Here is a 23,895-nt window from a genome sequence, read left to right as displayed (position 1 = left end):
TGAGTGAAAAATGGGCATTTTTTCAGGTTTACCCCCGCCTGATTATTCCAGCAGGACTCTACCTCCTGTGTGTGGACACCAGTAACAGGATCAACAAAGTGTCGAGCATGCACGACGATTCGGTGCACGGCGACGTTATTTATACGGTTTTCCATGCCTCTGTATGAAGCCCAGTCATCGGTGTAGACTTCTGTTCCTGGTCGGATACACTTCGAGATTATGGGATCAAGTGTCGCGATATCCCGTCTCTCTACAACTTGGAAGTAACCCCGTGCTGGACTAAACTCGGTAGTGACTATACCAAATACCCACGCGTTTCTGGATGCTCTTCTTCCTCGGTTGAACTAAAAAAAGAGACGTACGGAGTTGTTACTGCACGTCTTTTTCCGTGACCAGAATGAACCTACTGCGGCAAAAATTTCTAGGTGAACATGAGAATAATTTATAGCTGAACATCCTCCTTTAGCGTTGTGGTAAATGAAAATGGGGTTAGCTTTACTTTGCGTTTGATTCAATTGGCCCATCAGCCTGGCAGTTAAACAACCCGGAGTACTTTTACTCCCACTGGAAGGAATGCTAGCCTATCGCAGTAGACCCTTGCCATTCACTGGTACTCATTCATAAACTGACAGAAATAGACACTATTTGAGTCCAGATATTTTCGTTTAACAATGATCTAACTGCCGATTACTTGAGGTAATAATTTAACTCGCTTACTTTGCCTCGTTTTAATAAGTACGCCTCCTTGGTACGCTAGTTTCATTTGGTTGCTTGCTTTCTTGCTAATTTGGATTCTTTAGTAGGTTTTGGGTCATCAGTTTCGAATCTTTTCAATGTCACATTAACCTTAACGGTTAAGGAGGCTCAAAAGTGTTTTTCAGCCGCGCGCGCCATTCTGCTTGTCAAGCCCCGTCCAAACGAGAAATGTTTGGCGATCAAACATTGCTCGGTGGCCAAACTTTTTCTCATTTCGTCAACTTTGTTTGATTGAATTTGATAAAATTTAAATGACGACAAGCATTTGATCAAATATTGTAAAACATTTGGCTTGTTCAAACATGTTTGACACCGTCAGGCCACTAAACACAGTATCAAAATTTTTGGTAAACAAACGATGTTTGATCGTGTTTGGTCGCCAAAAATCTCCCGCCCTAAAAGATTAGGATCAAATCTGCATTATAACGTGCGAGCGCTACATATGAAATCTTGCGCATGCAGTCGAAGCGCACTGACGCAAATGATAATCTAATCATGCTGAACGTTCTGAGTTTTGCTATGTTAGAATATTTTCGCTTCCGCTCGTTAGGTATTCTAATTTTTTGGTGAAAATCAAAGTCAGTTGGCACATTTTTTAACTACTCTTGGTAAGGAAAAATGAGAAAGCCGTAGCCGTAGTTGGTCATACAGATTTCTGTTGACAAAGGCCAGACCAGTTCCTTCTATGACAGAATAATTTGTTACTCTTTATCTACTTCCTATACTTTCAAGAAGGGAAATTAATTTGCTGTCTTGTTCAAGGCAGTTTGGTTGACGACATCATGTGTCTCATGGGATAGCAAGAACTTGAGCTTCAGCATTTCTTCTCTTTCCTTCCTCTTTGAGCTTCTTCTCATAGGATCCACTTATTCCCAGTCTCCTTGTGAACATTAACAGTTGAGGTGGACAGACACAACCCTTGGGGGTAAACGGTCAACCACACCCCTAGGGAGGAGGCTCTTCATAAGCATCCACACTTGGGGTAAACAAAAGTGCCCCTTGGAACGAGCCTCTTTGTGAGCATTGACACTTGGGGTAGACAGAAAAGCTCCTCAGGATGTGGCTCTTCATGAGTATTGACACTTGGGGTAGACAGAAAGGCCCCTTGGGACGAGGCTCTGTTAGCCTCGACACTTGGGGTAGACAGAAAAGCTCCTTGGGACGAGGCTCTTTTTTAGCCGCGACACTTGGGGTAGACGGAAAAGCTCCTTGGGACGAGGCTCTTTGTTAGCCGCGACACTTGGGGTAGACGGAAAAGCTCCGTGGGACGAGGCTCTTTGTTAGCCGCGACACTTGGGGTAGACGGAAAAGCTCCTTGGGACGAGGCTCTTTGTTAGCCGCGACACTTGGGGTAGACGGAAAAGCTCCTTGGGACGAGGCTCTTTGTTAGCCGCGACACTTGGGGTAAACAGAAAAGCTCCTTGGGACGAGGCTCTTTGTTAGCCTCGACACTTGGGGTAGACAGAAAAGCTCCTTGGGACGAGGTTCTTTGTTAGCCTCGACACTTGGAGTAAACAGAAAAGCTCACTGGGACGAGGCACTTTGTTAGCCACAACACTTGGGGTAGAAAGGAAAGCTCCTTGAGATGAGGCTCTTTGTTAGCCGCAACACTTGGGGTAGAAAGAAAAGCTCCTCGGGACAAGGGTCTTCGTGAGCATTGACACTTGGGTAGACAGACATGCCTCCCTCTTGACAAGCATTGACACAAACAATGTCACTTGTTCTATTGTTTAAGCAATTCCATGGATAGTAGCAGTCAGTTTTACTGTATAAAGTGTATGAAGTGTTTTAAAATTTGTAAATTTAATCAATGAAGGATGGTGTGATGCTCAAAGGAACAATGTGTATTTTAATTATGATAGTTACGCAGGACTCCTTTGAGCAGCACACTTCCCTTCCCTTGTTTTACTTGCAGGTGTCCTTCTTTGGGAATTTTCCTGCCAACAACAACAACAACCTTTCTGCAACTGTAGTAGGTAAGAAAACCTTGATTTTCATTAACCTGTAAAAGAAATAGCATTCTTGGTCCACCAAAGAAAATGCTTGTAGAACGATTACCACCCCCTGGTGATACATAGTTCATGATATGACAATGGTCCACAAAATATTATTTTGTTTGAATAATAACAAACTCAGGGTTTCAGCTAAACATAAAAATTGTGAACAAGAAACACATAGAACCAAGTAACTCAACATTTTCTGTATGATCATAGATGAAAGCCAAGCTGTGGGAGATGCAGAGAAAGAAGAAGGGACTAAGGAAGAAGATAAAGAAGAAAAGCAGGAAAAAGAAAAGGAAGAGGAAAAAGGAGTAAGTAATGAAGAAGAAACATTGGAAATGGAGATAAAGGAGGGAATGGAGGAATACCAGCTGGAGTAGTAGAAAAAGAACATGAGGAAATGAAAGGAGAGAGAGAAATTAAAGAAAAAGAACAAGGTACAAAGAAAAGAAGGAGGGACAGGAGGACAACAGCCAAAAGAAAGAAGGCAAAAAGGACCCTTCAACATAAGAGAAATTTGGTAAGATTATGAGTATGCAGAGTGTAAAAGTGTGATACAGATAAATGCTGCAGCAATTAACACAAATTTAAACTCTTTATGTAATACGTGGAACAGTGAAAAGCTTTCAATCAAAAGTCTGTCAAGGAAAAACAAGAATATCAAAAATGGATTATGTACATAGGCTACTAACAGTTGGCTTTTAAAATATATTAAAGTTCACACTGCAACCAGGTGGACAATCAGACATAGTTTGAAGCTACACTGGTTTGCAGATTTAATGAATGTAACCGAAGAAGTTACAATTCATAGACCCAACGTTTCGACACTCCTGTCTAGTGCCTTCATCAGGGGTAATCTAAACGCTGCAACAAGAGGTCCTTTTATATGATCACTAATTAGCGGCCTTTTTTCTGACTTTGGCTTTTGTTCCTGAAATCAAACATGCTGACAAGAGATTTACAATTATAATTAGCAGAACAATGTTATGATTTGTAAATACATTGATTTTTTTTTGAAGGATTGTGACGGCACCTGGAATTGAGAACGACGAAAATGGCAGACTTCATATTTGTTAAGAGGCGATCTCTGTAAGAGCGGTCCAGGGCATTTCGCATCGGAAAAAAGTTTTCCCTCAAACTTTGCCCAATAAACTATTTTTGGTAACAAGTAAGTAAAAACACATTAGTTTCTGGAAATACCTCAACATAAAATTTTTAGAGCTCTCAAAAGTCAAAGCTGCAAAACGCCCTTTTTTGACCTCTTGCGACATTGTAAAATTTCAAAAGTTGAATAGCCCTGTCCTCGTATCACACCGCAGGCAACAAAAAATATTTTGTATTCTTAAAGTGTGTGATATATAAGGTGTAAAAAATGCATTTCAATTTTGATATTCGTTTATTCAGAGGCTCGTCATAATTTATTTAAAAACACTCGTTGGACAGCTTTCTGAAATTGGTTAAAAGTACTCTTTCTTTCTCGATTGATATTGCTCAAGTCCAGACCAGACCATTAAAATTTCCACTTGATTTCTGCTAATAAGATGTTTGGCTGCAGAAAAATATAAAAACATCTTGCACTTATTGATTTTCTTCGCCGAGGTGACTTCGAACTTTTAGCGATAGTGCTAGCGTGACAGCCGATTATGCAAATTAGTTCATTGAGCAAACTCCGACCGTTTTATGTGAGTAGCTCAATAAATCTTAGATTTTAACCATTTTAAGTAGAAAACATAGTAGGGCAGAGCTTTAAAACCACACCGATTAATACTTTAAGCATTTTAAAAGGCCAAAATTTGACAAATTTTATTATCTCGTGACGAAAGACGTCAAAAACAACGTATCGAATATTATAATTTGATTAGCGCTCGTAAACCCTTTTTTAAAAATTTGGCTTCTGTTATTTCATATTTGAGTTCTGATGGCTTACGCTATTCAAACCTGTATGAACATTTCAAAATTAAACTACAGGATTCTATTTAGTGTAACCGGCGATAACAGCACACACTGAAATACACCATGATCAGTGACTCTGTCACGTAATTCCATCGTGTAATTGTCCTGAATACTTCTCACGTCTAAATAAAGCAGCGATTTCTCAGATTTCTCGCTGAAAGGGAAAAAATTATATTTGGTCGTCACATCTGTCTGCATAACAGTCTCTGTTCATAAGTTTGAAGAGTTCTTGTAAAAAAAGATATCGCATTCGCATAACGGGTGGACGTCATAACTAGATTGCATATCAACTGCACTCCGAAATCATTTCCTCCATTTTTGCAAGAGGTGCTGCATTGTATCTTGCATTTTGAATGCGAGCTCAAAATGTTCGCATATGTCTCTTAGCATCTTGACTTTGGGACTAGACAACCTTGCTTCTCTTGCCAACGAGTACACATCATAGATATCAAACATGATTGGATGTTTCAATCTATCTCATCCATTACTGTGTTCCTCGCCTCTCTCAAACACCCTTCGTCTACATCAGACGCAGATGCTTCTATCAAGTGGTCGTCTGCGTCGATGGCATCATCCGATTCTTGTTGTATTTGAGATCGCTGTTTAAGGCACAATCTCGAGAAGAAACCCTGAATCTGTATGTTGGATAACCACTCTGTTCTATCGAACATTCTCTCTCCATCTATTGTGCAAGCAGTTCGCATATCCTTTGCTACTTCTCTGGGTTTGGTTTCTGCCAGTGTCTCATCCGATATTAAATTTCTGTTTCAAGTACTACCTGACGTTTTGCAAAAGCCTTTCACTTGCACCTCTCTTATGAAGAGCCCATCCTATGGGAAGCTTTGATGTACTTGTCAAGGGTTCTGTGGCCACTGCAACCAGTTCAGTCGAACTTTCACCTTCTAATGACAATGACTGAAAGTGATGAACCCACTACCTCTTCACTTTGTCATAAAGACTTTAAGTCATGCTCGCAGGCACAGGACTTACATGATGAACTAGCTAGTTCATATGGAAGTCAAGGTCGGCCTGGGTCTTAAAATCTTAATCGCAACCAGGTTCAGGGCATTGATAGGAACTACCGTCGTTGCCATCATTGCTTTCTCCTGCTGATGCAGTTCGTCGAGCAGTAGTGGGGAAAAATGGAATCTCCTCCACCAGATCCGTCATTTTTTCTGTGGAAAAATTGCAATTTTCATTTTACCGAATAAACTTTCTAGGCCCAACATTAAACGCTCTCCAAACGCGCAGGCCCTCTTGTGTAAGAACCGCTGTAAAAAAGATTGGTTTTCAGTGCTGTCAGTCCTTGAAAATCTCTTTGTCTCCATAAAGTTACGAAATTCAGGAATAAAAAAGGCCTTTCTAAGATCGGATGAAGCAGGTTGCTATCACAACATCAAGATTGCCACTTTCGTACGTATCAGGTTACTTCCAGGCTTTCCTCCTGTCTTACAACAACGCTACTCACATGCCAATTGATTTCCCTCTTGGGAAACCATTCTGCTTGCTTTTCCCGGAACTTCAGCGCTATGAACTTCATTGACCAGTCAACTATTATAAATGCTTCATCTCCCTCCAAAGTATCGACAATTTTCCGCTGGCACTGATCCTGGTTTCTGCTCTCAGGATATGCCCTCTCCATTCAAAAATCTTAGCGGCAGCATTTTTTGCTTCATACAAATAGTGTTCCGCTTGAAACCTACCCAACTGCATTGTGTACTCAGAAATAACGCCATTTACTTCTTCAAGAACACTCTTCAGCTTCTCACAATCCTCACACTTCACGTTGTGACTGTGACTGCATACTTTCTGAACGTCAGTGTTACCAGCATGGCTCAGTGCAAAGACCCTACAGTGATCGGCACATTTGCTATCGTCCTCTTCGCAGTGATTAAAGTATGTAGTCTTCAAATACAACTTACTCTCCTGAAGCCTCTTCCGAACTTCTTTACACTAGTCCTTTTCTGCTACCACGCTTTCCAATTCGTCTATAATTTGGAGAAAATCCTCGATGCCATCCGCTCCCTCAGCTGCAGTATCGTCTAAACCTCTATAGAACGCCATACATCTTAGAAATGGCCTTTGAAATTTGCAAATTGACAGAATACCGGCTCTTTACCCCTTTGGAATCGCTACCAGGGTGCGTCGGAAACTGGCACCCTGAACTTTGGGGCCAGAACTTCTCATAAGTGTGCCTATGCTTTGCGCAGACCCACTTTTTGCCATAACTGAGTCTTCTATATCGAACAGGCCAGCCCTTGAAAAGATAAGCTCTCCTTCTGTGAAACTCTCTTTTGACAAATGAATTAAGCAGAGATGACTCTTTATTGAGTCAGTACTCTGTGGCAAGTTAAACAAACCGGAAACTCCTCATGAGTCTCCGAACGAAGTTTCTGAGGAACGCGACTGAAAACAGAACTTCTTGAGGCGAATACCGCTTCAAGAATTTAGCGGTATTAATCCCAAGCAAACCAGTACCGAAAGAGACATAAGAATTACAGGTAATAAAATTACGCGCTTTACAATATAGATATAGCTAATTGTTGGAAAAATTAGGTGACACGTAACGTAATAATTTATTTCCTCAAAAATCGCGGGGTCCTTTTCCACAAGTACTCCCTAGAGTTCTGAATAGAAACTTTCATTAAGACAGGTGTGCAGACAAAATTTTTCCTATTCCTGCCGACCAGAATTCTGATCCAAAAGGCGATGTTATCGCTGCTTTAATACGCAGGGAGAAGCAATTCAGGATAATTACACAATTGAATTATGTGACAGTGGTCACGGTGTATTTCAGTGTGTGCTGTTATCGCCGGTTACACTAAATAGAATCCTGTAGTTTGGTTTTGAAATGTTCATACAGGTTTGAATAGCGTAAGCCATCAGAACTCAAATATGAAATAACAGAAGCCCAATTTTTAAAAAGGGGTTTGCGAGCGCTAATCAAAATTATGATATTCGATACGTTGTTGTTGACGTCTTTCGTCACGAGATAATAAAATATGTCAAATTTTGGCCTTTTAAAATGTTTAAGGTATTAATCGGTGTGGTATTAAAGCTCTCTCCACTATATTTTCTACTATATTGTTTACTTAAAATGGTTAAAATCTAAGATTTATTGAGTTACCCATGTAAAACGGTCGGAGTTTGCTCAATGAACTAATTTGCATAATCGGCTGTCACGCTAGCAATATCGCTAGAAGTTCGAAGTCACCTCGGCGAAGAAAATCAATAAGTGCAAGATGTTTTTATTTTTTTCTGCAGCCAAACGTCTTATTAGCAGAAATCAAGCGGAGTTTTTAATGGTCTGGTCTGGACTTGAGCAATATCAACCAAGAAAGAAAGAGTACTTTTAACCAATTTCAGAAAGCTGTTCAACGAGTGTTTTTAAATGAATTATGACGAGCCTCTGAATAAACGAATATCAAAATTGAAATGCATTTTATACATCTTATATATCACACACTTTAAGAATACAAAATATTTTTTGCTGCATGCGGTGTGATACGAAGACCGGGCTATTCAACTTTTGAAATTTTCGATGTCGCAAGAGGTCAAAAAAGGGCCTTTTGCGGCTTTGACTTTTGAGAGCTCTAAAAATTTTATTTTGACGTATTTCTAGAAACTAATGTGGTTTTATTTACTTGTTACCAAAGATAGTTTATTGTGCAAAGTTTGAGGGAAAACTTTTTTCCGATGCGAAATGCCCTGGACCGCTCTTACAGAGATCGCCTCTTAATTTATTATTCACCTCCCCAACTTGTATTAATTTCATGAACAGGTCATAAAATGTTCAATTCAGTTAAAAAAAAAAAGTGAACTAGCATTTTTATAATGTCTAATTGTACAGCCCAAAATGTCTTCCTTGTGTTTTTTTGTCATGACTGCCAATTAAATATATGGCTTTTGCACTCTATAAAGAGGGCTAGCTCAGGTCGTTTAAAAACCAGGGTTAGATCAACAAGCATTGATTATTTTGTTAAAAGTGAACTGTTACAGTTGTTTAATGGCTTTTTGGTGGATCTATTAACACATTAATAACTGGATTGAACATTTAAAGACCTGTTAATAATGGAAACCTGCTCTCAACTATCAAGCCAATTCCTGAAAATTACTCACTTTTCACAAAATTGGCAAATCTGTCTTCATCTAGCTAACATTTAATCAATCTGGATTCAAAAATACATTTCTCTCACTGGTATCAATAATATCGCAGTGTGATTGTGTTATGTAATATCTGAATAGAATGAATGAAACAAACACAGCTTGAACTGTATGTTTATTTTATATTTAAAAATTTAGCTTCTTTTAACAATTACAGTAGCCCGCCACACTTTCTTCATTTCGTGAAATGTTGTCAATCAACCGTGGTCTCTGATAATGCATATGTTCAGTATAGTTAATATTATTCTTCTTAATATTTGATTGCAAGGGATGAACATTCATTACTTTTCAGACTTTTTTGTCATATTCTCCAAAAGATTTTCATATTTCATTAGAGTTCTGTTCCTTTTCCTAGTTACAAACGACCAATTAAAATAGAAACACGAAAGTGTATTGAGCTTATATAATAAAAATAGGTTATCACTATTATTATTACTATCTATTCTTATCAGGTTATGAGTACGACTTGCATTCTGTATTGTATACATGTACCGACCCGATTTGAATTAATTACTTCAGACATCAGGTATCAAAAAAAACTCTGAGATAAAAAAATAATAAAAGTTCGCAGGTAAAAATGTTTCTAGGGCGTATGTCAGTTCATTTATATCGCAATATCATTCAATAAATTTGACTTATTCTTCTCTTCGCAAACCACCGTTTATTTGCTGTAATCAGTGTAGCGTTTTGAAGTATCCTGCTTTGCATCATATCACAACAATCTGACAAATTAAACAAAAGGAAAACGTCTCAGCTAACATTAAATGTACCAATTATAAATATATATATATATATATATAAATTCGGGTTCATCGGTGCACTAGCTATTTATAACTTACCAAGGACAGTATCCCCATTTTCTGTCGAGCTCAAACACTTTAGTCACCGAACACCATTTCTTGTCTGCATTTTGATTTGTACATCTCCAATAAACCGCACCATCGTAAATAAAAGGAAAATTGCAGCAGGCTCCTTTGGCGTTTCCTCCGAATGTAATGGCACCATTTTTGCAATCTAGAGATAGAATTTAGCAGTTCAAAATCAAAGGTATCTACAGTGCAGAAAGAATCGTAATTTGCTTATTATGTTGACGCAGCTTAGTTTTCGCGCACAATTGCTTTGAGAACGTCCGATCACAGTGCGAAAAAGATCTGCCCATTTTTGCTATACAGCTGAAAACCACACACAAATTTATCTCTTAAGGGTGTTTTACGCCTGACATTGCACAATGTTCATTTGCACTCAAATCATTTCGCAGAGAGTGATAAATAGAACCTTTACACTAATAAATTCTTAATTTATTCCAAAAAAGGGCTGTTCATCTAACCTAAGCTAGAACTTTGATTGTTTTCGGCTTCCCTAAACAAAGACCTCTACTCGTAATTACCGCTGACGAAGTCTCTCACGGCCATGAGAAAGCCAGAAGCCGGAAGTACGAATACAGTTATTTCTTCGCGTTCGTGGACATAGTTGATACCTTCACCTAGCTGAGTACTCATAGTTACTTCGCGAAGATTTGGGGGGGGGGGGGGGGGGTTCTTTCAAAACACGAAATGTTATTTACCCTGGGCGGTGTTTCTCCACTTTTGCTGATTGATGTTTCCATTTTTCTGTCTTTTACAGCATTCGGTAGGACAGGCGTTTGTGCAAATCTTGTTACATACTTTTGGACAAAGTAACGTCGAACGGATCACAATCGGCGACGCTGAAGGTGTTTGTAAGCTCATAGAGGGGGATATACCCTCCCCTTGAATCCTTTGATAGAAACCAACACCCTTGTTGTTCACAGCAGAGTGAAGTAAAGAACTAGTTTCCTTTTGCGCTGCCTTGCAGCATTGCTGTGGGCAGTTGCCATGACATGTAGGGTAGCAGTTAGTAGGGCATGGTAGTTTAAGAGTGTAAGATAACGTGTTACGGCTTACGCCTTGCTGTGGGTTGTTACAACAGTCCGTTGGACAGTAGCTAACACATGTGTTGAAGCAGATCGGAGGGCAGTTCGTAGGTCTTTGAGGAGGACTTGCCATGTAAGGCGAAGGCGGAAGGAAATTACAACAACGAACGGGGCAGTCTGGTGCGCATGTCTCGGTGCAGATGGCTGGACAAGACTGCGAGGTCTGCTGAACCAGAGGGACCTGCTCGACCTGCTGATAAGGAAAAGTGAACACGCTGATAAGGTGTTTCAGCTCAATGTGTGTTACTGCATATTCCCCTTAGGAAATTGGTCGACCGTGAAGTTTGAGCGAATGATTCTGACTTTGAATTTACGGAACTCCTGGAACTGGCGCAGATAATTTTGTTATGTTTTCCATGCTTGGAATGGTAAATACTAATCCTTAGTGCACCGTCTCCTTTAATAAACGAATTACCTGAGGGGGTGGGGGTGTTAATGGAGCTGGTTGTTCCTGCGTACTTATCATGCCCTTTACACAGCAGTAGTCGGGACACGTGTCCACGCATTTACCATCACAATTAGCAGAACATGGTGCGTAGGCAATTTTGGGCTGGGAAACTGAGCCGGGCGCGTCACCTGTCGATATTAAAAATGATTCACATTAGAAGTGCAACACGAACATTTTAAATGACACTTTGTAGCGAATTATCCTTTTTGTTGTGCTTAGTTTCCATATTGAACAAATAAATAGTTCTACTTACGTAACATGTGACAATTTTGTACTCACTAGTTCTTAGATTTAGATTAAATTACATAATTTCAAATGACATTTACCGTTCCATTACTATATTTGAAACGCCTGCTATCCTTCTAATAGTTGCACTAACGGGCATTGTTATCAAATTGACTATTGTAATAGTACTTGTAATTTGATTGTTAACGTAGTTTTAACGTAGCGTGTAAAACAATACAACAAAGTGATGATGGCACGATTCATGCCAAAACAAGCATAATCGGAAGTTTCAAATTCATTTTGATTCAATTATTTTGTTGCAAACACAGCTATCACCCAAAAAAATACTGAAGTAAGCTTCCGGCGAGCAAACAAAAACAAACGAAAAAAAAATCATCGCTAACCTCCACAATAGCCCCACTGTTTATCCACATCATAGTTGTACGTGGTGGCACACCACGGCTTAGTTGAATCCTGGGTGGTACAGGTCGTGTACATTTTACCATCATACACGAAAGGAAAATGACAGCAGTTGCCATTTGAACTACCTCCGTAACAGAGAAAACATGCCGCACAAAATCCCCATTCTTTATCCTTGTCATAATTATTGGTTGTTGAGCACCAGCGGTAACCTCGCTCAGCCCTTGTACAGCGGTGCAGCGGGTTTCCTCGGTAGATGAATGGGAAAACGCAACAGGCGCCTTTTGAAGTTCCTCCATGGGTGGACATACAACCTGTTTGTTTGGTCGCGAATTACAAATAACTTCAATGCTAAATTATATGGAATATTTGATCCTTTCATTTTGTCGTGGTTGAAGAAATTGGATTTCAGCTGGGCTGAGATCTACCTTGGTATAAAGTTAAGCGTCCTGCCTACCTTGTATTATCACTGATCCTGAAACCTCTACGAAAGATGAAAATAACGTTTTAGAAATTATCTTTCCTTGTACCAGTTTTAATAGACCTTTGGTTCTTAGAGTCTTTCATATAGATATATCGGTATGTGTTCTGATAAAACGTCTGATATACTTAACGAATATTCACCGGAGTGGAGGTGACACCGAGGGGAGTGATTGTTTTAACATCAACCACACAAGAACTAAAAAAATTAATTTAGTTTTTGGTCAGTATACCGAAAATGGTCGAAAACCGACTGCCATCTTGTCTCTTTGCCTGTTCAAGTCGGAGTTGAATAGCAGTTGCTGATCACTTCAGCTTTTGCAAAATAGGGAGGCCGAAAAGCAGACTTCACTTGTCTGGTATATAATGAATGAAAATGTTACTGCTTCGCTGTTAGCACAAAGATTACTCACCGGGAACAGGAGAAAGGGAAGGTGCGGGGGGTAACGTTGGTAAGGTGACTGATGGGAATGGTTTGAAGCATAGTGGTGACCCAGCGGAACATGGAGAAATGACAAATGTGCTATTGATTGGCTTGCATTGAGGAGAACCAGCAGGTGGAGGACTAGCGTTTGGTGTGCAGGGAGGTATTGTTTTAGGTTGAGTCTTAGTAGTAGGTGTTGTTACTATGGAGCATGGACGACTTGTGGTCGTTGATACACCCGGGTTGCAAGGTGTAGTTTTAGTAGTTGGAGGGGTTGGCGGAGAAGGAGTGGAGGGTGGCGGTGGTGCTTCTGTTGGCTTCGTTGATGGAGGTGTTAGTATTGGTGGAGGAGGAGGAGGTGGGTGAGTCGGCTTGGGAGGTGGCGGGAAATGCGGGGGGTGGAAATGAACGTGGATATGAGGTATGCGTGGAGGAGGTGGGGGTGGTGGAGGAGGTGGTGGGGGCAGCTTAGTTGTGGCAGGTCGCGGGGTTTGAGTTGTAGGTTTGACTGTCGTTGTTCGTGTTGTTGGTTTAGTCGTCGAAGGACCTGTAATAATGAAAAAAAGGAAACAGGAACTATTTTAGTCTGAAAAGCATGGAAAACTTGTTCGATGAAATGCAATATTTAAGTCTCCTACGACAAACAAAAATCATCTTCCACTTTCCCATCACTTTTGTAACTTTGTTCATTTGCTATTTTTGGGACAAAATGATTCTTTAAGTAATCGATAAAGTGGGATAGGATGGAAAAACTCATTAACATGTAAAGCGCCTTGTATACCTCAATACATATCCTTAACAAAATAAATACAATAATATTTTTATTTTTAATGTAAATATATGAAAATCACACCTGTGAACCGCGGCTTAAGAAACGAATTTCAAAACAATCTTTGTAGTAATGAACACTACTTAAGCAGTAGTGAAAGTAAGGCCTGAAATGTTTTTCGGACCTCATATTCACTACTGCTTAAGTAGTGTTCATTACTGCGAAGATCACCTTCCATTTCGTTGTGTTTGTATTATCTACGTACTATGTTTTGGCCTTGATGTGACTTTCACTTCTATGTAGTGCCAGCAGTGCAGTCCAGGAATCGCATAAATTATTTTCTTCCCATCAAGAAGAATTTCGCGTTTCCCTTCTGGATCTTTGGCCCAGAAAGACACAATCTGTCTGGCTGCGATTTTGGGTTTGTCCAGGAACAACTGCTGAGTATCGGTCAATTCATCCATAACCTGAAGAAAAATCACAGATATTAATTATGCCCTCGGAATAAGATAATGAAGGCAATCTGATCCTGAAGGCGCCGGATCAGATTAGTAAAGATTTTTAGTTACATTATCAACGAAGTATCATAGCGTATGACCACTGGAACCATGGGCTAGGAGTTGCATCACTGGGTCACAGCGCTTAATAACGTCAGTAACCAACAAAACAGATTATTGACCAAATAATATGAATAAACCTATCTATTAATATTAAATTCGCGCACGTCCTTCGAAAGTCACTTGTTCTATGAGAGTGGCCCATTTACACTTTCAACGTCTAATAGCACTTTCCATTAGGCTAAAAATATTTGTTCAGCACAACCAAGTAAGCTTTAATGATGTAGAATGAATAAAAGGGGTATGTTTGTAAAGAAACGGTGGTGCTGCGTCGGTGGTAGAGTATAGCAGGTAATTTACGTTTTGCAACTAAGTTGAAAACGTAAATTGGCTACCGTAAAGAGTAAAAAAGCTGACGTTTCGAGCGTTAGCCATTTGTCAGAGCGATTGGAGGAATTGTGGGTTGTATGTTTGTTTATATTCAGAAAGTGGAGCAACGCTATTGGTGGAAGTTTGATGACGAGAAAACAGGAATAAATTAGTTGAATGAAAAGCGCTCGTTAATACCGTGGGGATTGAGAGTACCGATTTGGAATATAAATTTTTGTTCTAGTGTTTTCTAATGGGTCCATTAAGATAACTGATCACTTTACGAGTACCTCCGCCAATGTCATTTACTGCATAACTTGCACTTCTTGCAATAAGTTATACATTGGCGAAACAGGAAGACGACTAAGTGACCGATTCCGAGAACACCTTCGCAACGTGGAAAGAAATGACAAGGACGCACCCAAACCCGTCGCTAGACACTTTAATCTCCCTAATCATTCAAAACAACATATGGCAGTTTGCGGTCTTTCCTTACATCTAGGCAGTTCGGAAAGCCGCAAACACTAGAACAAAATTTTTTCTTCCAAATCGGCACTCTGAATCCCCACGGTATCAACGATATCATTCTTGTTTTTTTCGTCACCATATTCCCACCAATAGCGTAGCTCCATTTTCTGCATATAAACCCACACATAACCCACAATTCCTCCAATCGCTCTGATAAAAGGCTAACACTCGAAACGTCAGCTTTTTTGTTCTTTACTGCGGCCAATTTACGTTATCAACTCAGTTGTCAACACGAAATTACCCTTTCATAATATAGGCCCACCTCAGATAAAACTTCTCCATCTTGGTTTGGAACGTTAGTTCTTTTCACATGAAGAACCTTCAAATCGATTACTTTTTGATCGCGAATAACGTAGTGAAGGTGTAGCTTGGGTCCAGTGACTAAATACCCTTCTGGTTTGAGACTGGAGTAAAGGATGAAAGGCACCCCAGCTTTATTCCAAAACGTGAAGTTCACGCAGGGTTCTGGAGGGTAGACGGGAAATTTATATCTTATTTATCAAATTCTTGCATGAGGCTTATATTCATGAGAAATGTATCAACCGGTATCAATATATCCGTTAAGGTTAGATTTTGCATTGAAATGACCAATCAAATCATTCCGTCAACGTTTCGAGTGTTTAACTGATTTTTTTTTTCACGTAAAGTAGTTGGGATCATTATATAAATGTTTTCTGAACCTCGAACAATATACAACAATTTCTCCAGGTTTGAAAAAATGGTAATAGATTTAGACTCCTACACGGTTGGAATTTGTTCATGAGTCGGTGGTACACTGCCTAACTCTTAATCAGCTCAAGTTATCCCGTTAGAGTGCGACTTTAAAAAAAATCATGCAATGACCTCACTCTTCTTTTAAGCAGACTTATAGTAGTAATGTGTGTTTCCCTTATTTGAATGATGCGCATGAAATGTGTCAACGGGAGAGACTAGTAAAGGTAAACTTCTGATTATGCATGACGAGCTGGAGACGTAGCCAAACTTTAATTGTCCCTTATGTAATAATTTGCCAATTTTTTTATTGTTTTTGGTGGTTGCTCTGGTGACAGGCAATTTTTGAATAAGACCCAAATTTTAGCAATTATCTTTGTTCTACAATTAAAGACAATGATTATCATTACCGTAGTCCTTGTGTGGTGTGGTTGGAACAGTTGTAGGACGGGTGGTTCTAATTGTTGTTTTGTTTGTAAGTGGTGGTTTTGTGTCGGTAGAAGCAACACTAGGTGGTTTAGATGGTTCAATCGTATCGTAGCAGTTCATCAGAGGATTCTCGTCGGCTGCAAGAGGCCTTAGAGCGAACGAGCAACGCTTTAGCCATTCGGATGATGCCATGTTGTAGTCTGTAACCACCTCCGTTCGATGATAGTTTCGATTTATGCTTCTGCAAATGTACCATCCCTTTCGCATGAGGCTAAACTGGAATGCACCAGGAAGTGAAAATACTTGAAAGAAGGCTGCACTTGCATCATAATCTGGTGTTTAAAAAGAATAATTGAAAACTTATATTTTTCCCTATTTAAACCGAGGCAAGGTGGGCAGCGTGTTAAATAATTAAACTCAAGGTGCTTCTCCCCACCCTGAAGTGACAGAGTCCCAAAGCATCGGCGCATCTCTAGGACTTTTGCGGATTCACTCTTGAAACCATAGCAACACTAAGCGATTACAGCGCAATTTTTGAAAAATTGACAAGCGGCGAAGTTTTTCTTCCTGGTTAAGACACACGCAAGCTTAAAACTTAAGCTACAGACTCCTTGAACAGGGGTTTGAAATGTCGTTTGCACACCATAGTGTCGTCTTTGTATACTTGCTGAAATGTGGCTGCAAACTGTTGTATTTCGACCGTGAAAATCATTTTGTGTCGGTTTACAATAGCATCGATACGCGTACTGGGCGATACTCAGTCTGTTGAAATTTGCTGCATAGCAGTCTTAATCGATAAAGGTTTATTAGTTAGTATTTCAAAATGCTTAAAATCCCCGCCATATTAACTAACATATACGGTTGCTATGGACTTATAGACATATTCGTGACATGCGCAGACTTTTGTTAGCTTTTTTCCCAGCCGTATAAATGGATGTGTCAGGGAAACTCGACAAATAGCGCGAGGGCTACTTGCAGTGGACCAGCATACTGACCACGAGGATTAGAAACACTCATAATCGCTTTTTCCTGACGCTGACGATATTGCGTTATTGGCTCGTGGAAAATGACCTACGCCCTACCTAAATATCTCTTGTTACCTTCAAATTATGATGAATCATTGACATATGCAAAAATTGCAAACGCAGGTATTTCAGTGTGTTATGATTGAAACTTTGTTAGAATCATTGATATTACTATATTTTCCCTATACCAAATTTTGTATCTCCTTGGTGCCCCAAAACGAATCTGTAGTTCTTCTGTCGAATGTAGTGACCAGGTAAACACATGGACTCAAAGGAGATGGTTTGATGTTCTCCGGTCCCTTTGTCGAATCCTGGAATCTTGATGGCAAATGCCTACAGATTTTTTAAAAAAAATAGAAGCCCAGGTTCACAATTTTAAGTAAGTAGTTACTGAAAACACGTTTCTCAAGTAAAATAGTCTGTAATAAGAGTGGCAATGAAAATAATAATAGTTATAATAATAATAATAATAATAATAATAACAATGATAATAATAATGATGATAAAGTTGCTTTCAGAGGGGCCTTTTAGATTCATCAAATAAATGTTTAATAATGAGTAAGAGAGTCCCAATGGGGTTAACCGTTAGCCGTAAAACGGCCAAAATATTTAGCCGTTAGACGTAAAAATTGACAAATTTTAACCGTTAGTCGTAAAAAAAGTTAACCGTAAAAAATATATCTGGTGGAAACAATGGAAAGGTGTTAACCGTTAGCCGGAAATTGGCAAAAATTTTAACCGATAGCCGTAAAAGCCATCACCCCATTGAGACTCTCGAATAAATAATGAATAAGTAACAATTTGAGAAAATTAAAGAGGAAATAAAGATTAGGAATTAGAAAAACAAGCTTAAACACTCTTTTTTATAAACGTCACGTTAATCCTTGTCAATGTGAATATAATGGTGCGAAACCCGTCGGTGTCGATAATTACTGTATATAAGTAAATTTCATTTAACCCTACCTGACAGTTTTGAGTCAGCTCTAACTTTCCATTAGTGATTCGCCAGCAAAGATTGTAGATAGGATTTTGACTCGCGGGAACATCCAAAGAATGAATTACGTATAGCGCTCCGTTGACGACTATAAAAGCGGGAAAAGCACAATCCAAATGTTAAGAGGGCTTTACTATTTTGTTAAGGTCCACAAAGAAAATCCGTGACTACATTATTTGTGATATTAGAAATCGGAAAGATATTTGAGGTATTCAAAATTTAATTATCTTTAAGGGAAGGAATCGGGCTAGCACTAATCCATGTGCACTGTAAACGAAGCGTGCACAGAATCATACTTTGATGAATGGCATTGGGTGAATTTTTATACTTACGAACTCTGGAAAGCCCTCGTGAATCGAGATACACCATTTTTCTTGCAATGATATGAGAATTTTCGCCAGGAGTGGGAATGTAATATGGTTTTTCTCGATTGTATACATAAGCGCCATGAAAAACTCCCGAGTGACCTGCTGCAGCAGCGTTTGTTGCCCCTTGCGTTCCCGCTGTTATGGTAGCACTGACTGATCCTCCGACCCCGCCTTCACCTGGTTGACTCGTCTGACCTGTTAGACCTGTTTGGTTTATTTGACTAGTTTGACTTCCCGCCACAGCACTTGCAGTTCCAATTCCAATTGACCCAGTGGTGCCTGTTGTCTGTCCAGATGAAGACACTGATCCTGGCGTCAACGGTATCACGCTACCGTTTGCTGCATAAATATTAAATGTCTGAAAAAGTTGAAGTGATAAAGAAGTTCGTAAGAAATAAGCGTAATGAAAGAAGCTACCAAAACGATATGTGGTAGAGTGTTGCATATTCGCATTTGTAATGCACAAAGGTTTTTTATTTGGAATGAACATCTTATGAACTTTCATCGTAAGCGCGAGTCAAAGAAAAACAATCAGAATCCACGTTGATGATTTAAGTATGTAACCTCAAGAAAATAAAAGTCTGTTGGATGCTCACCCACAGAGTCATAGACATCTCGTGGAACTTCGAACATTAACTTCGCTCAAATACCTTTAGGCTTCTTTATATTAATTTTCAAAATGCAAAAACTGTTCCGGGCACCGTCGAATACCCACTGGTTTTTGAAATGTACCCAGTTTGGAAAGGGCCTCCTTCAGTGTTTTCGTGGCTACTTCAGTTGCTGCTTCTCGTGCTGCCTCTGCTCCTGCTTGGGCTCCAGCCCTTGTGCCCGCTTCAGCACCGGCTATTGCACCCGCCTTTGCACCACTCTTCAGGGCTTCATTCACTCCAAGGGTGGCACCTGCTCTAGCTCCCGCTTTAGCTGCTATCTTCACAAGATAGAAGGAGGAGGCACTGTCGTTGACTGAAAGTGCAGTTGTCAAATGTGATTAACAAATTAAGAAACGGTAGCTCTAAAAGGAGAACTTTTTTAAATTTTTTGAAATTGATCCCTCAACACACCATGCGACTGTGCTCAATTTAGCAATGAGTGTTCAAAATTTGCCCTTTAATCCAATTATAACAAATTTTGAACCCCAATAGTTTTTTTGGATTTCTTCACTTCGCGCACTGGTTTTTTTAATTTAATCATTGTGAGCCTCTTAGATAGACGAGTTTATCCTTCTTTGAATTTCTATTCATGTCTGCCTATCCTTTTGTCTTTCAGAATGATTAATTATTTATGTTTGCCTTAATTCATCCTCTTGTCTATCTGCCTGTCTCTTTCAAAAGGGCTCTATCTACCGTTGATCATACCGTGCGGCTTGGGAGGCGGCAGCGTCCACAAATAATCTGAAGGAATTGGCGCAAGAAATTCAAGATCAGGTGTCATTACGGCTACTGCCAGGGAGTCGTTCCCGTATTGTTCTTTATGAAGGGCTTCGATGTAGTAATAGGAGCCATTTTTCATGTTTATTGGATATGATTCTTGTTCAGGATATCTGCAGAAATGAAAAGGAAATAATATATTGGTAACAAGCACCATGTTGCAGTTTCCTGGATAATCCAACTTTCATATCCTTTGTCCCTTAAGATTCTGGCTTAACGGATGAGAGCTTTGTCGTCTTCCACCAGCCCATTTTTCCTCTCTAAATGACTCTTTCCATAATACGTTGAGATGAACTGCAGGTATTTTGTAGTGCCAATGCAATTCGTAGTTATGAATTAAAATAAAGCTCTTACTTTCTGAATTGCATGGGAAGAGATTCGTGGTCTTTACCAACTCGAGCTATCAATATCTTTCCATCCGGGTTATCAGTTACACTGAGGAACAGTTGGCCTCCATTATCACTCGCTGAAATTGATGCAAATTGTTAGAGTAAGGAAACTTTAATCTTCAGAGACAATCTGGATATGTAGTTAAACTCTTAAACTCCGGGTTATCAGTTACACTGAGGAACAGTTGGCCTTCATTATCACTCTCTGAAATTGATGCAAACTGTTAGAGTAAGGAAACTTTAATCTTAAGAGACAATCTGGATATGTAGTTAAACTCTTAGGTCCAAAGGTTAACAAAAATCTTTGGCTTCTATTAAATTTTTATTTTACTAGTCATCATTATGCCCTAATCCAGATTTAGGCTGGATGGTGGTGTTCATGACAGAACACTTTGCTTTCGAAATGCCAGTGTCTCTTCCGAAAAATACAATTGTAACCAACCACCTTCAGGCAGGGAAAGCAAAAAAAGTATGGCAAGGTAACCTGTAAGTGGACTGACAACCTATCCGAGGGACCGCTTAGTAGAACGTCTAGTCGCTTCATGTTATTAGCAATGATAGACTCCGGTATAATTTTTTGTTTAGGGATAATGTTTCGCATGTTATGCCTTTTGTTTTCCAGATTTCGGTTAGTAAGCTACGCTGATGGGTGAGTGAAGTCATTTGATAGATCTGCCTCACTCATGATTTACGCATCTTAAACGTTTAGCCTTAATTTCAAGTTTAGTTAGAAGGTTTTTATTCTATAATTTTAATGCGCCATAGAAATGTTATGAAAAAGCTCCCTATAATTTTTTTGTAAAGAGAGGTCCTTTAAGTGGTGTATTTTTCCCACACCCACAATTTCCTTGGCATATGCTGATTGTGACATTTTCGATAAATGTGCAACATGTCTCCTTTTAAACGGCTAAGAATATATGAAAGTCATATATTTCAACTGCGGATTAAGACGTGAATGAAAGTGATCCTCGCAGGAATGTGCACCACTTGAGCAGTAGTGAAAATAAGGCCTGAAAAAAAATTAAGGCCTGTACGGGATTTGAACCCATGACCTCAGCGAATACCGGTGCAGTGCTTTACCAACTGAGCTAACAAGCCAACTGGGAGCTGGTCATTAAGTTGGTTCCACGTTACTGCGAGGATCACTTTCATTCGTGTCTCCTTTTCTCACCTATGTAGAACACATGTTGTCCGCTCTTCTTTGGGACAAAGTAACCTCTGATCCGAGACCCATAATTGTCCCCCCAATTGACCGGCTCGCTGAATTTCGGTGTATAAGATACATATGTTGGCAGCATGGGAAAACGTGGATCCTCTAAAAGTTTTTCGATCAAATATCCATCTATTCCATCCCATCTTTCCAGTACGACTCCTTTTTTCCTATGAATCTCTAGAGAGAAGAAGGAGGAACACTTTATCTTAACACAATTAGCCTGAATGATCTTTCGTATTGTTGTGTTGGGAGATCTCATGTCAATTACCTTCCAGTTTTTACTAACTGCACCCAACAAAATCTTTGGGAATTGTAAGCTTGTACTCATTACGTTGACCATATACAGTTTACATGGTGTAGTGCTAACTCAAAATTTAGGTTTTGATGTTCTAGCAAATTGAACAGATCTTTTCTGTTATACAGACCATGGAAAGCAGTTGTTTTCTTGGGAATCTCTTCTCTTGCGGTGGAGTAAACGTTACCATCATGTTTTCCTGTTAACACAGAAAAGACCCATGAACTAGTAAAGCTTCCCGATTATAAACTTTAATGTTCATTCAGCTTTTGGCCTGATTTATCAGGTTTTCAATGTTCTGGCGGTGATCAAAGCAAAATAAAAATTTCTGCCTACTGAATAGTTATAATAACATTAGAATATGTTAAACAAATCCTACTTTGTTTTGGTCGCTTTTTTTAAAAATCAGAAAAATAGGATTGTAGGTAACTGAAAAATAAATTAGGGTTGGATAAAAGATATTTGAGCTACCCATATGCTTCCACATTCTATTCTCGTTTGGAGGATAAACGACGGTCCAGTATTTTACCAATTATTCTGTTTGAAGAAAATTCTGATTTGTTTCGTTGAAATTGGAAGAGTGATCTGTGCTTCGTTAACGAATAAAGGACTAAATGATCGATACAGGTATCAAAAACTTTACGTGAGAGAGAAAGCATTTCTATGTCTAAGAATGCTTACCTTTCTGTAGTGCAAGAACGTTTCTAGACAAAACACACTTGAGCAAATATGCTTTTTTCATACATATAACAAGTACGTGTACTTAAACAAACAGCTGGTTGTTTCTATCAAACAACTCAGTCTCACTGCAGGTCTGATGATAGAACGGTTGCTATAACTTTCACGATTACTCTTCTCTACATCATTAACAAAAATGCTTTGACCAACTGATGAAGTGTTCAGACACAATTTTGTTAAGATGATGCTTTTTCATTAACGGCTTTTAAACAAACGGCTGGTTGTTGTTATGGTTCGTAAACACAGCTTGGGGCAATCCGAGAATCTTACATTTTAGAAGAACAGGGATGAGAATGAGAAATAACCCAGGAAATGGCAGTGAAATAAATCCGTTGGCCTGACTGAAGTAGAACCGTTAGACATGCGTCCGTTGTTACAGGTCAAAAACGTTACCCATTTTCAAGCTTTATTAAATTGATGACAAAAATCAAAGTGCGGCTTACCCATGTGTTTCTTTGACGTGAAACAGGACGCCGGAGATTCGTACATGAAAATAATTATCCATATCAACAGATGTACACTTCTCATACTGCATCTTTATGAAGTCAAAATTAGCTTTGTGGTGGCGGCTGTAAGAGCAACATATTTTAGTTAGGTGTTAAACAGTTTGGGTTTTTTCCTGCTTATTTCTGCTAAGCTATGACATGTAGGTGTTACTAACCACCTGTTTAGACTGATCGGGTGGTGCTACTCAACCCTCTCTGTTGTTATGATGTAATCCTTAGTCAACAGTTGTAAGTGAAGCAGTTTTATGAGTAACTAAGGGTTCATAGAAACTTAATGACGGTTGAGTTTGAAAGTCATTTCAAGAAAAATTCAACTCACAGTTCTTGATGATAATGTCATTTAAAACATCGAAACGTCGAATCACTTTAACTTTCGAGCAAATGTCAAGAGATTTTACTCCTTTTACACGAACGTTATGAACGAAGGCACTTTTCACAGTGAACCACCAGGTTATAGTCGCAGAACGCTTCTCACTTAATTTTGTTGCTACTTATTTCTGACCTCATAGCAAAGTGGCATAGCTAATCGATCCTCCCTAGGTGGTTGAACTTCGATGGTGTTTTAAGAGCAAATTGGTCGAAACTCTTGAGAGAAGAGGATACGAGCAATTTGAATTTCCCTTCAAATCTGGGCCCAAATCAATTATTTTAAGTGTAAAATTTACTGTAAAGAAGAAAATCTTCAGAATTTATTGGGAATTGACGGAATTGAATTTAAGGTCAAGTATTTCAGAGAGATATTAGTCCTCTTTATTT

The 23,895-nt window shown here is 39.3% G+C and overlaps 2 protein-coding genes across 8 annotated transcripts; one reads left to right on the top strand and one right to left on the bottom strand.

Moving 5' to 3' along the window:
- Positions 1 to 33: 33 nt before the first annotated feature.
- Positions 34 to 23,589, bottom strand: LOC113685267 (uncharacterized). Of its 7 annotated transcripts, XM_089205181.1 has the most exons (20): positions 23,459 to 23,589; positions 23,077 to 23,202; positions 22,026 to 22,094; positions 21,559 to 21,777; positions 20,353 to 20,464; positions 19,927 to 20,111; positions 19,287 to 19,534; positions 18,536 to 18,929; positions 18,173 to 18,291; positions 17,398 to 17,542; positions 16,166 to 16,516; positions 15,307 to 15,509; positions 13,856 to 14,057; positions 12,811 to 13,368; positions 12,375 to 12,401; positions 11,902 to 12,231; positions 11,240 to 11,400; positions 10,438 to 11,017; positions 9,713 to 9,887; positions 34 to 344 (listed from the first exon to the last, which is right to left on the bottom strand). In XM_089205181.1, the coding sequence occupies exons 2-20, from the start codon at positions 23,159 to 23,161 to the stop codon at positions 296 to 298; spliced, it is 4,212 nt and encodes a 1,403-aa protein (XP_089061307.1). In that variant the 5' UTR covers positions 23,162 to 23,202; positions 23,459 to 23,589; the 3' UTR covers positions 34 to 295. The 7 variants fall into 7 exon arrangements, with proteins under 7 accessions (XP_089061307.1, XP_089061306.1, XP_089061308.1 ...); XM_089205180.1 differs by lacking the exon at positions 23,459 to 23,589 and having other exon boundaries at positions 23,077 to 23,303; XM_089205182.1 differs by lacking the exon at positions 23,459 to 23,589 and having other exon boundaries at positions 10,438 to 11,014; positions 23,077 to 23,303.
- LOC149046717 (uncharacterized) lies at positions 468 to 3,833 on the top strand. The gene is made up of 3 exons (XM_089205186.1): positions 468 to 2,732; positions 2,970 to 3,276; positions 3,776 to 3,833. Exons 1-2 carry the CDS (start codon positions 2,567 to 2,569, stop codon positions 3,134 to 3,136), a joined length of 333 nt encoding a protein of 110 aa, XP_089061312.1. The 5' UTR covers positions 468 to 2,566; the 3' UTR covers positions 3,137 to 3,276; positions 3,776 to 3,833.
- Positions 23,590 to 23,895: the final 306 nt, after the last annotated feature.

This window comes from Pocillopora damicornis, chromosome 4 (genome assembly GCF_964200805.1).
Source record: "Pocillopora damicornis chromosome 4, jaPocDami1.2, whole genome shotgun sequence".
Lineage (NCBI taxonomy): Eukaryota > Metazoa > Cnidaria > Anthozoa > Scleractinia > Pocilloporidae > Pocillopora > Pocillopora damicornis.
The sequence above is the reverse complement of the archived record's forward strand: the minus strand, read 5'-3'. Positions and strand labels throughout refer to the sequence as shown.

Coding starts and splice junctions, on each gene's coding strand:
- LOC149046717 (XM_089205186.1), top strand. CDS start 2,567: ATGAAGGATGGTGTGATGCTCAAAGGAACAATGTGTATTTTAATTATG. Junction 2,733..2,969: donor CCTTTCTGCAACTGTAGTAG/GTAAGAAAACCT, acceptor GTATGATCATAG/ATGAAAGCCAAGCTGTGGGA.
- LOC113685267 (XM_089205181.1), bottom strand. CDS start 23,161: ATGAGAAGTGTACATCTGTTGATATGGATAATTATTTTCATGTACGAA. Junction 16,517..17,397: donor CCAAGGAGATACAAAATTTG/GTATAGGGAAAA, acceptor TTTAAACACCAG/ATTATGATGCAAGTGCAGCC. Junction 11,401..11,901: donor ACAGTGGGGCTATTGTGGAG/GTTAGCGATGAT, acceptor TAATATCGACAG/GTGACGCGCCCGGCTCAGTT.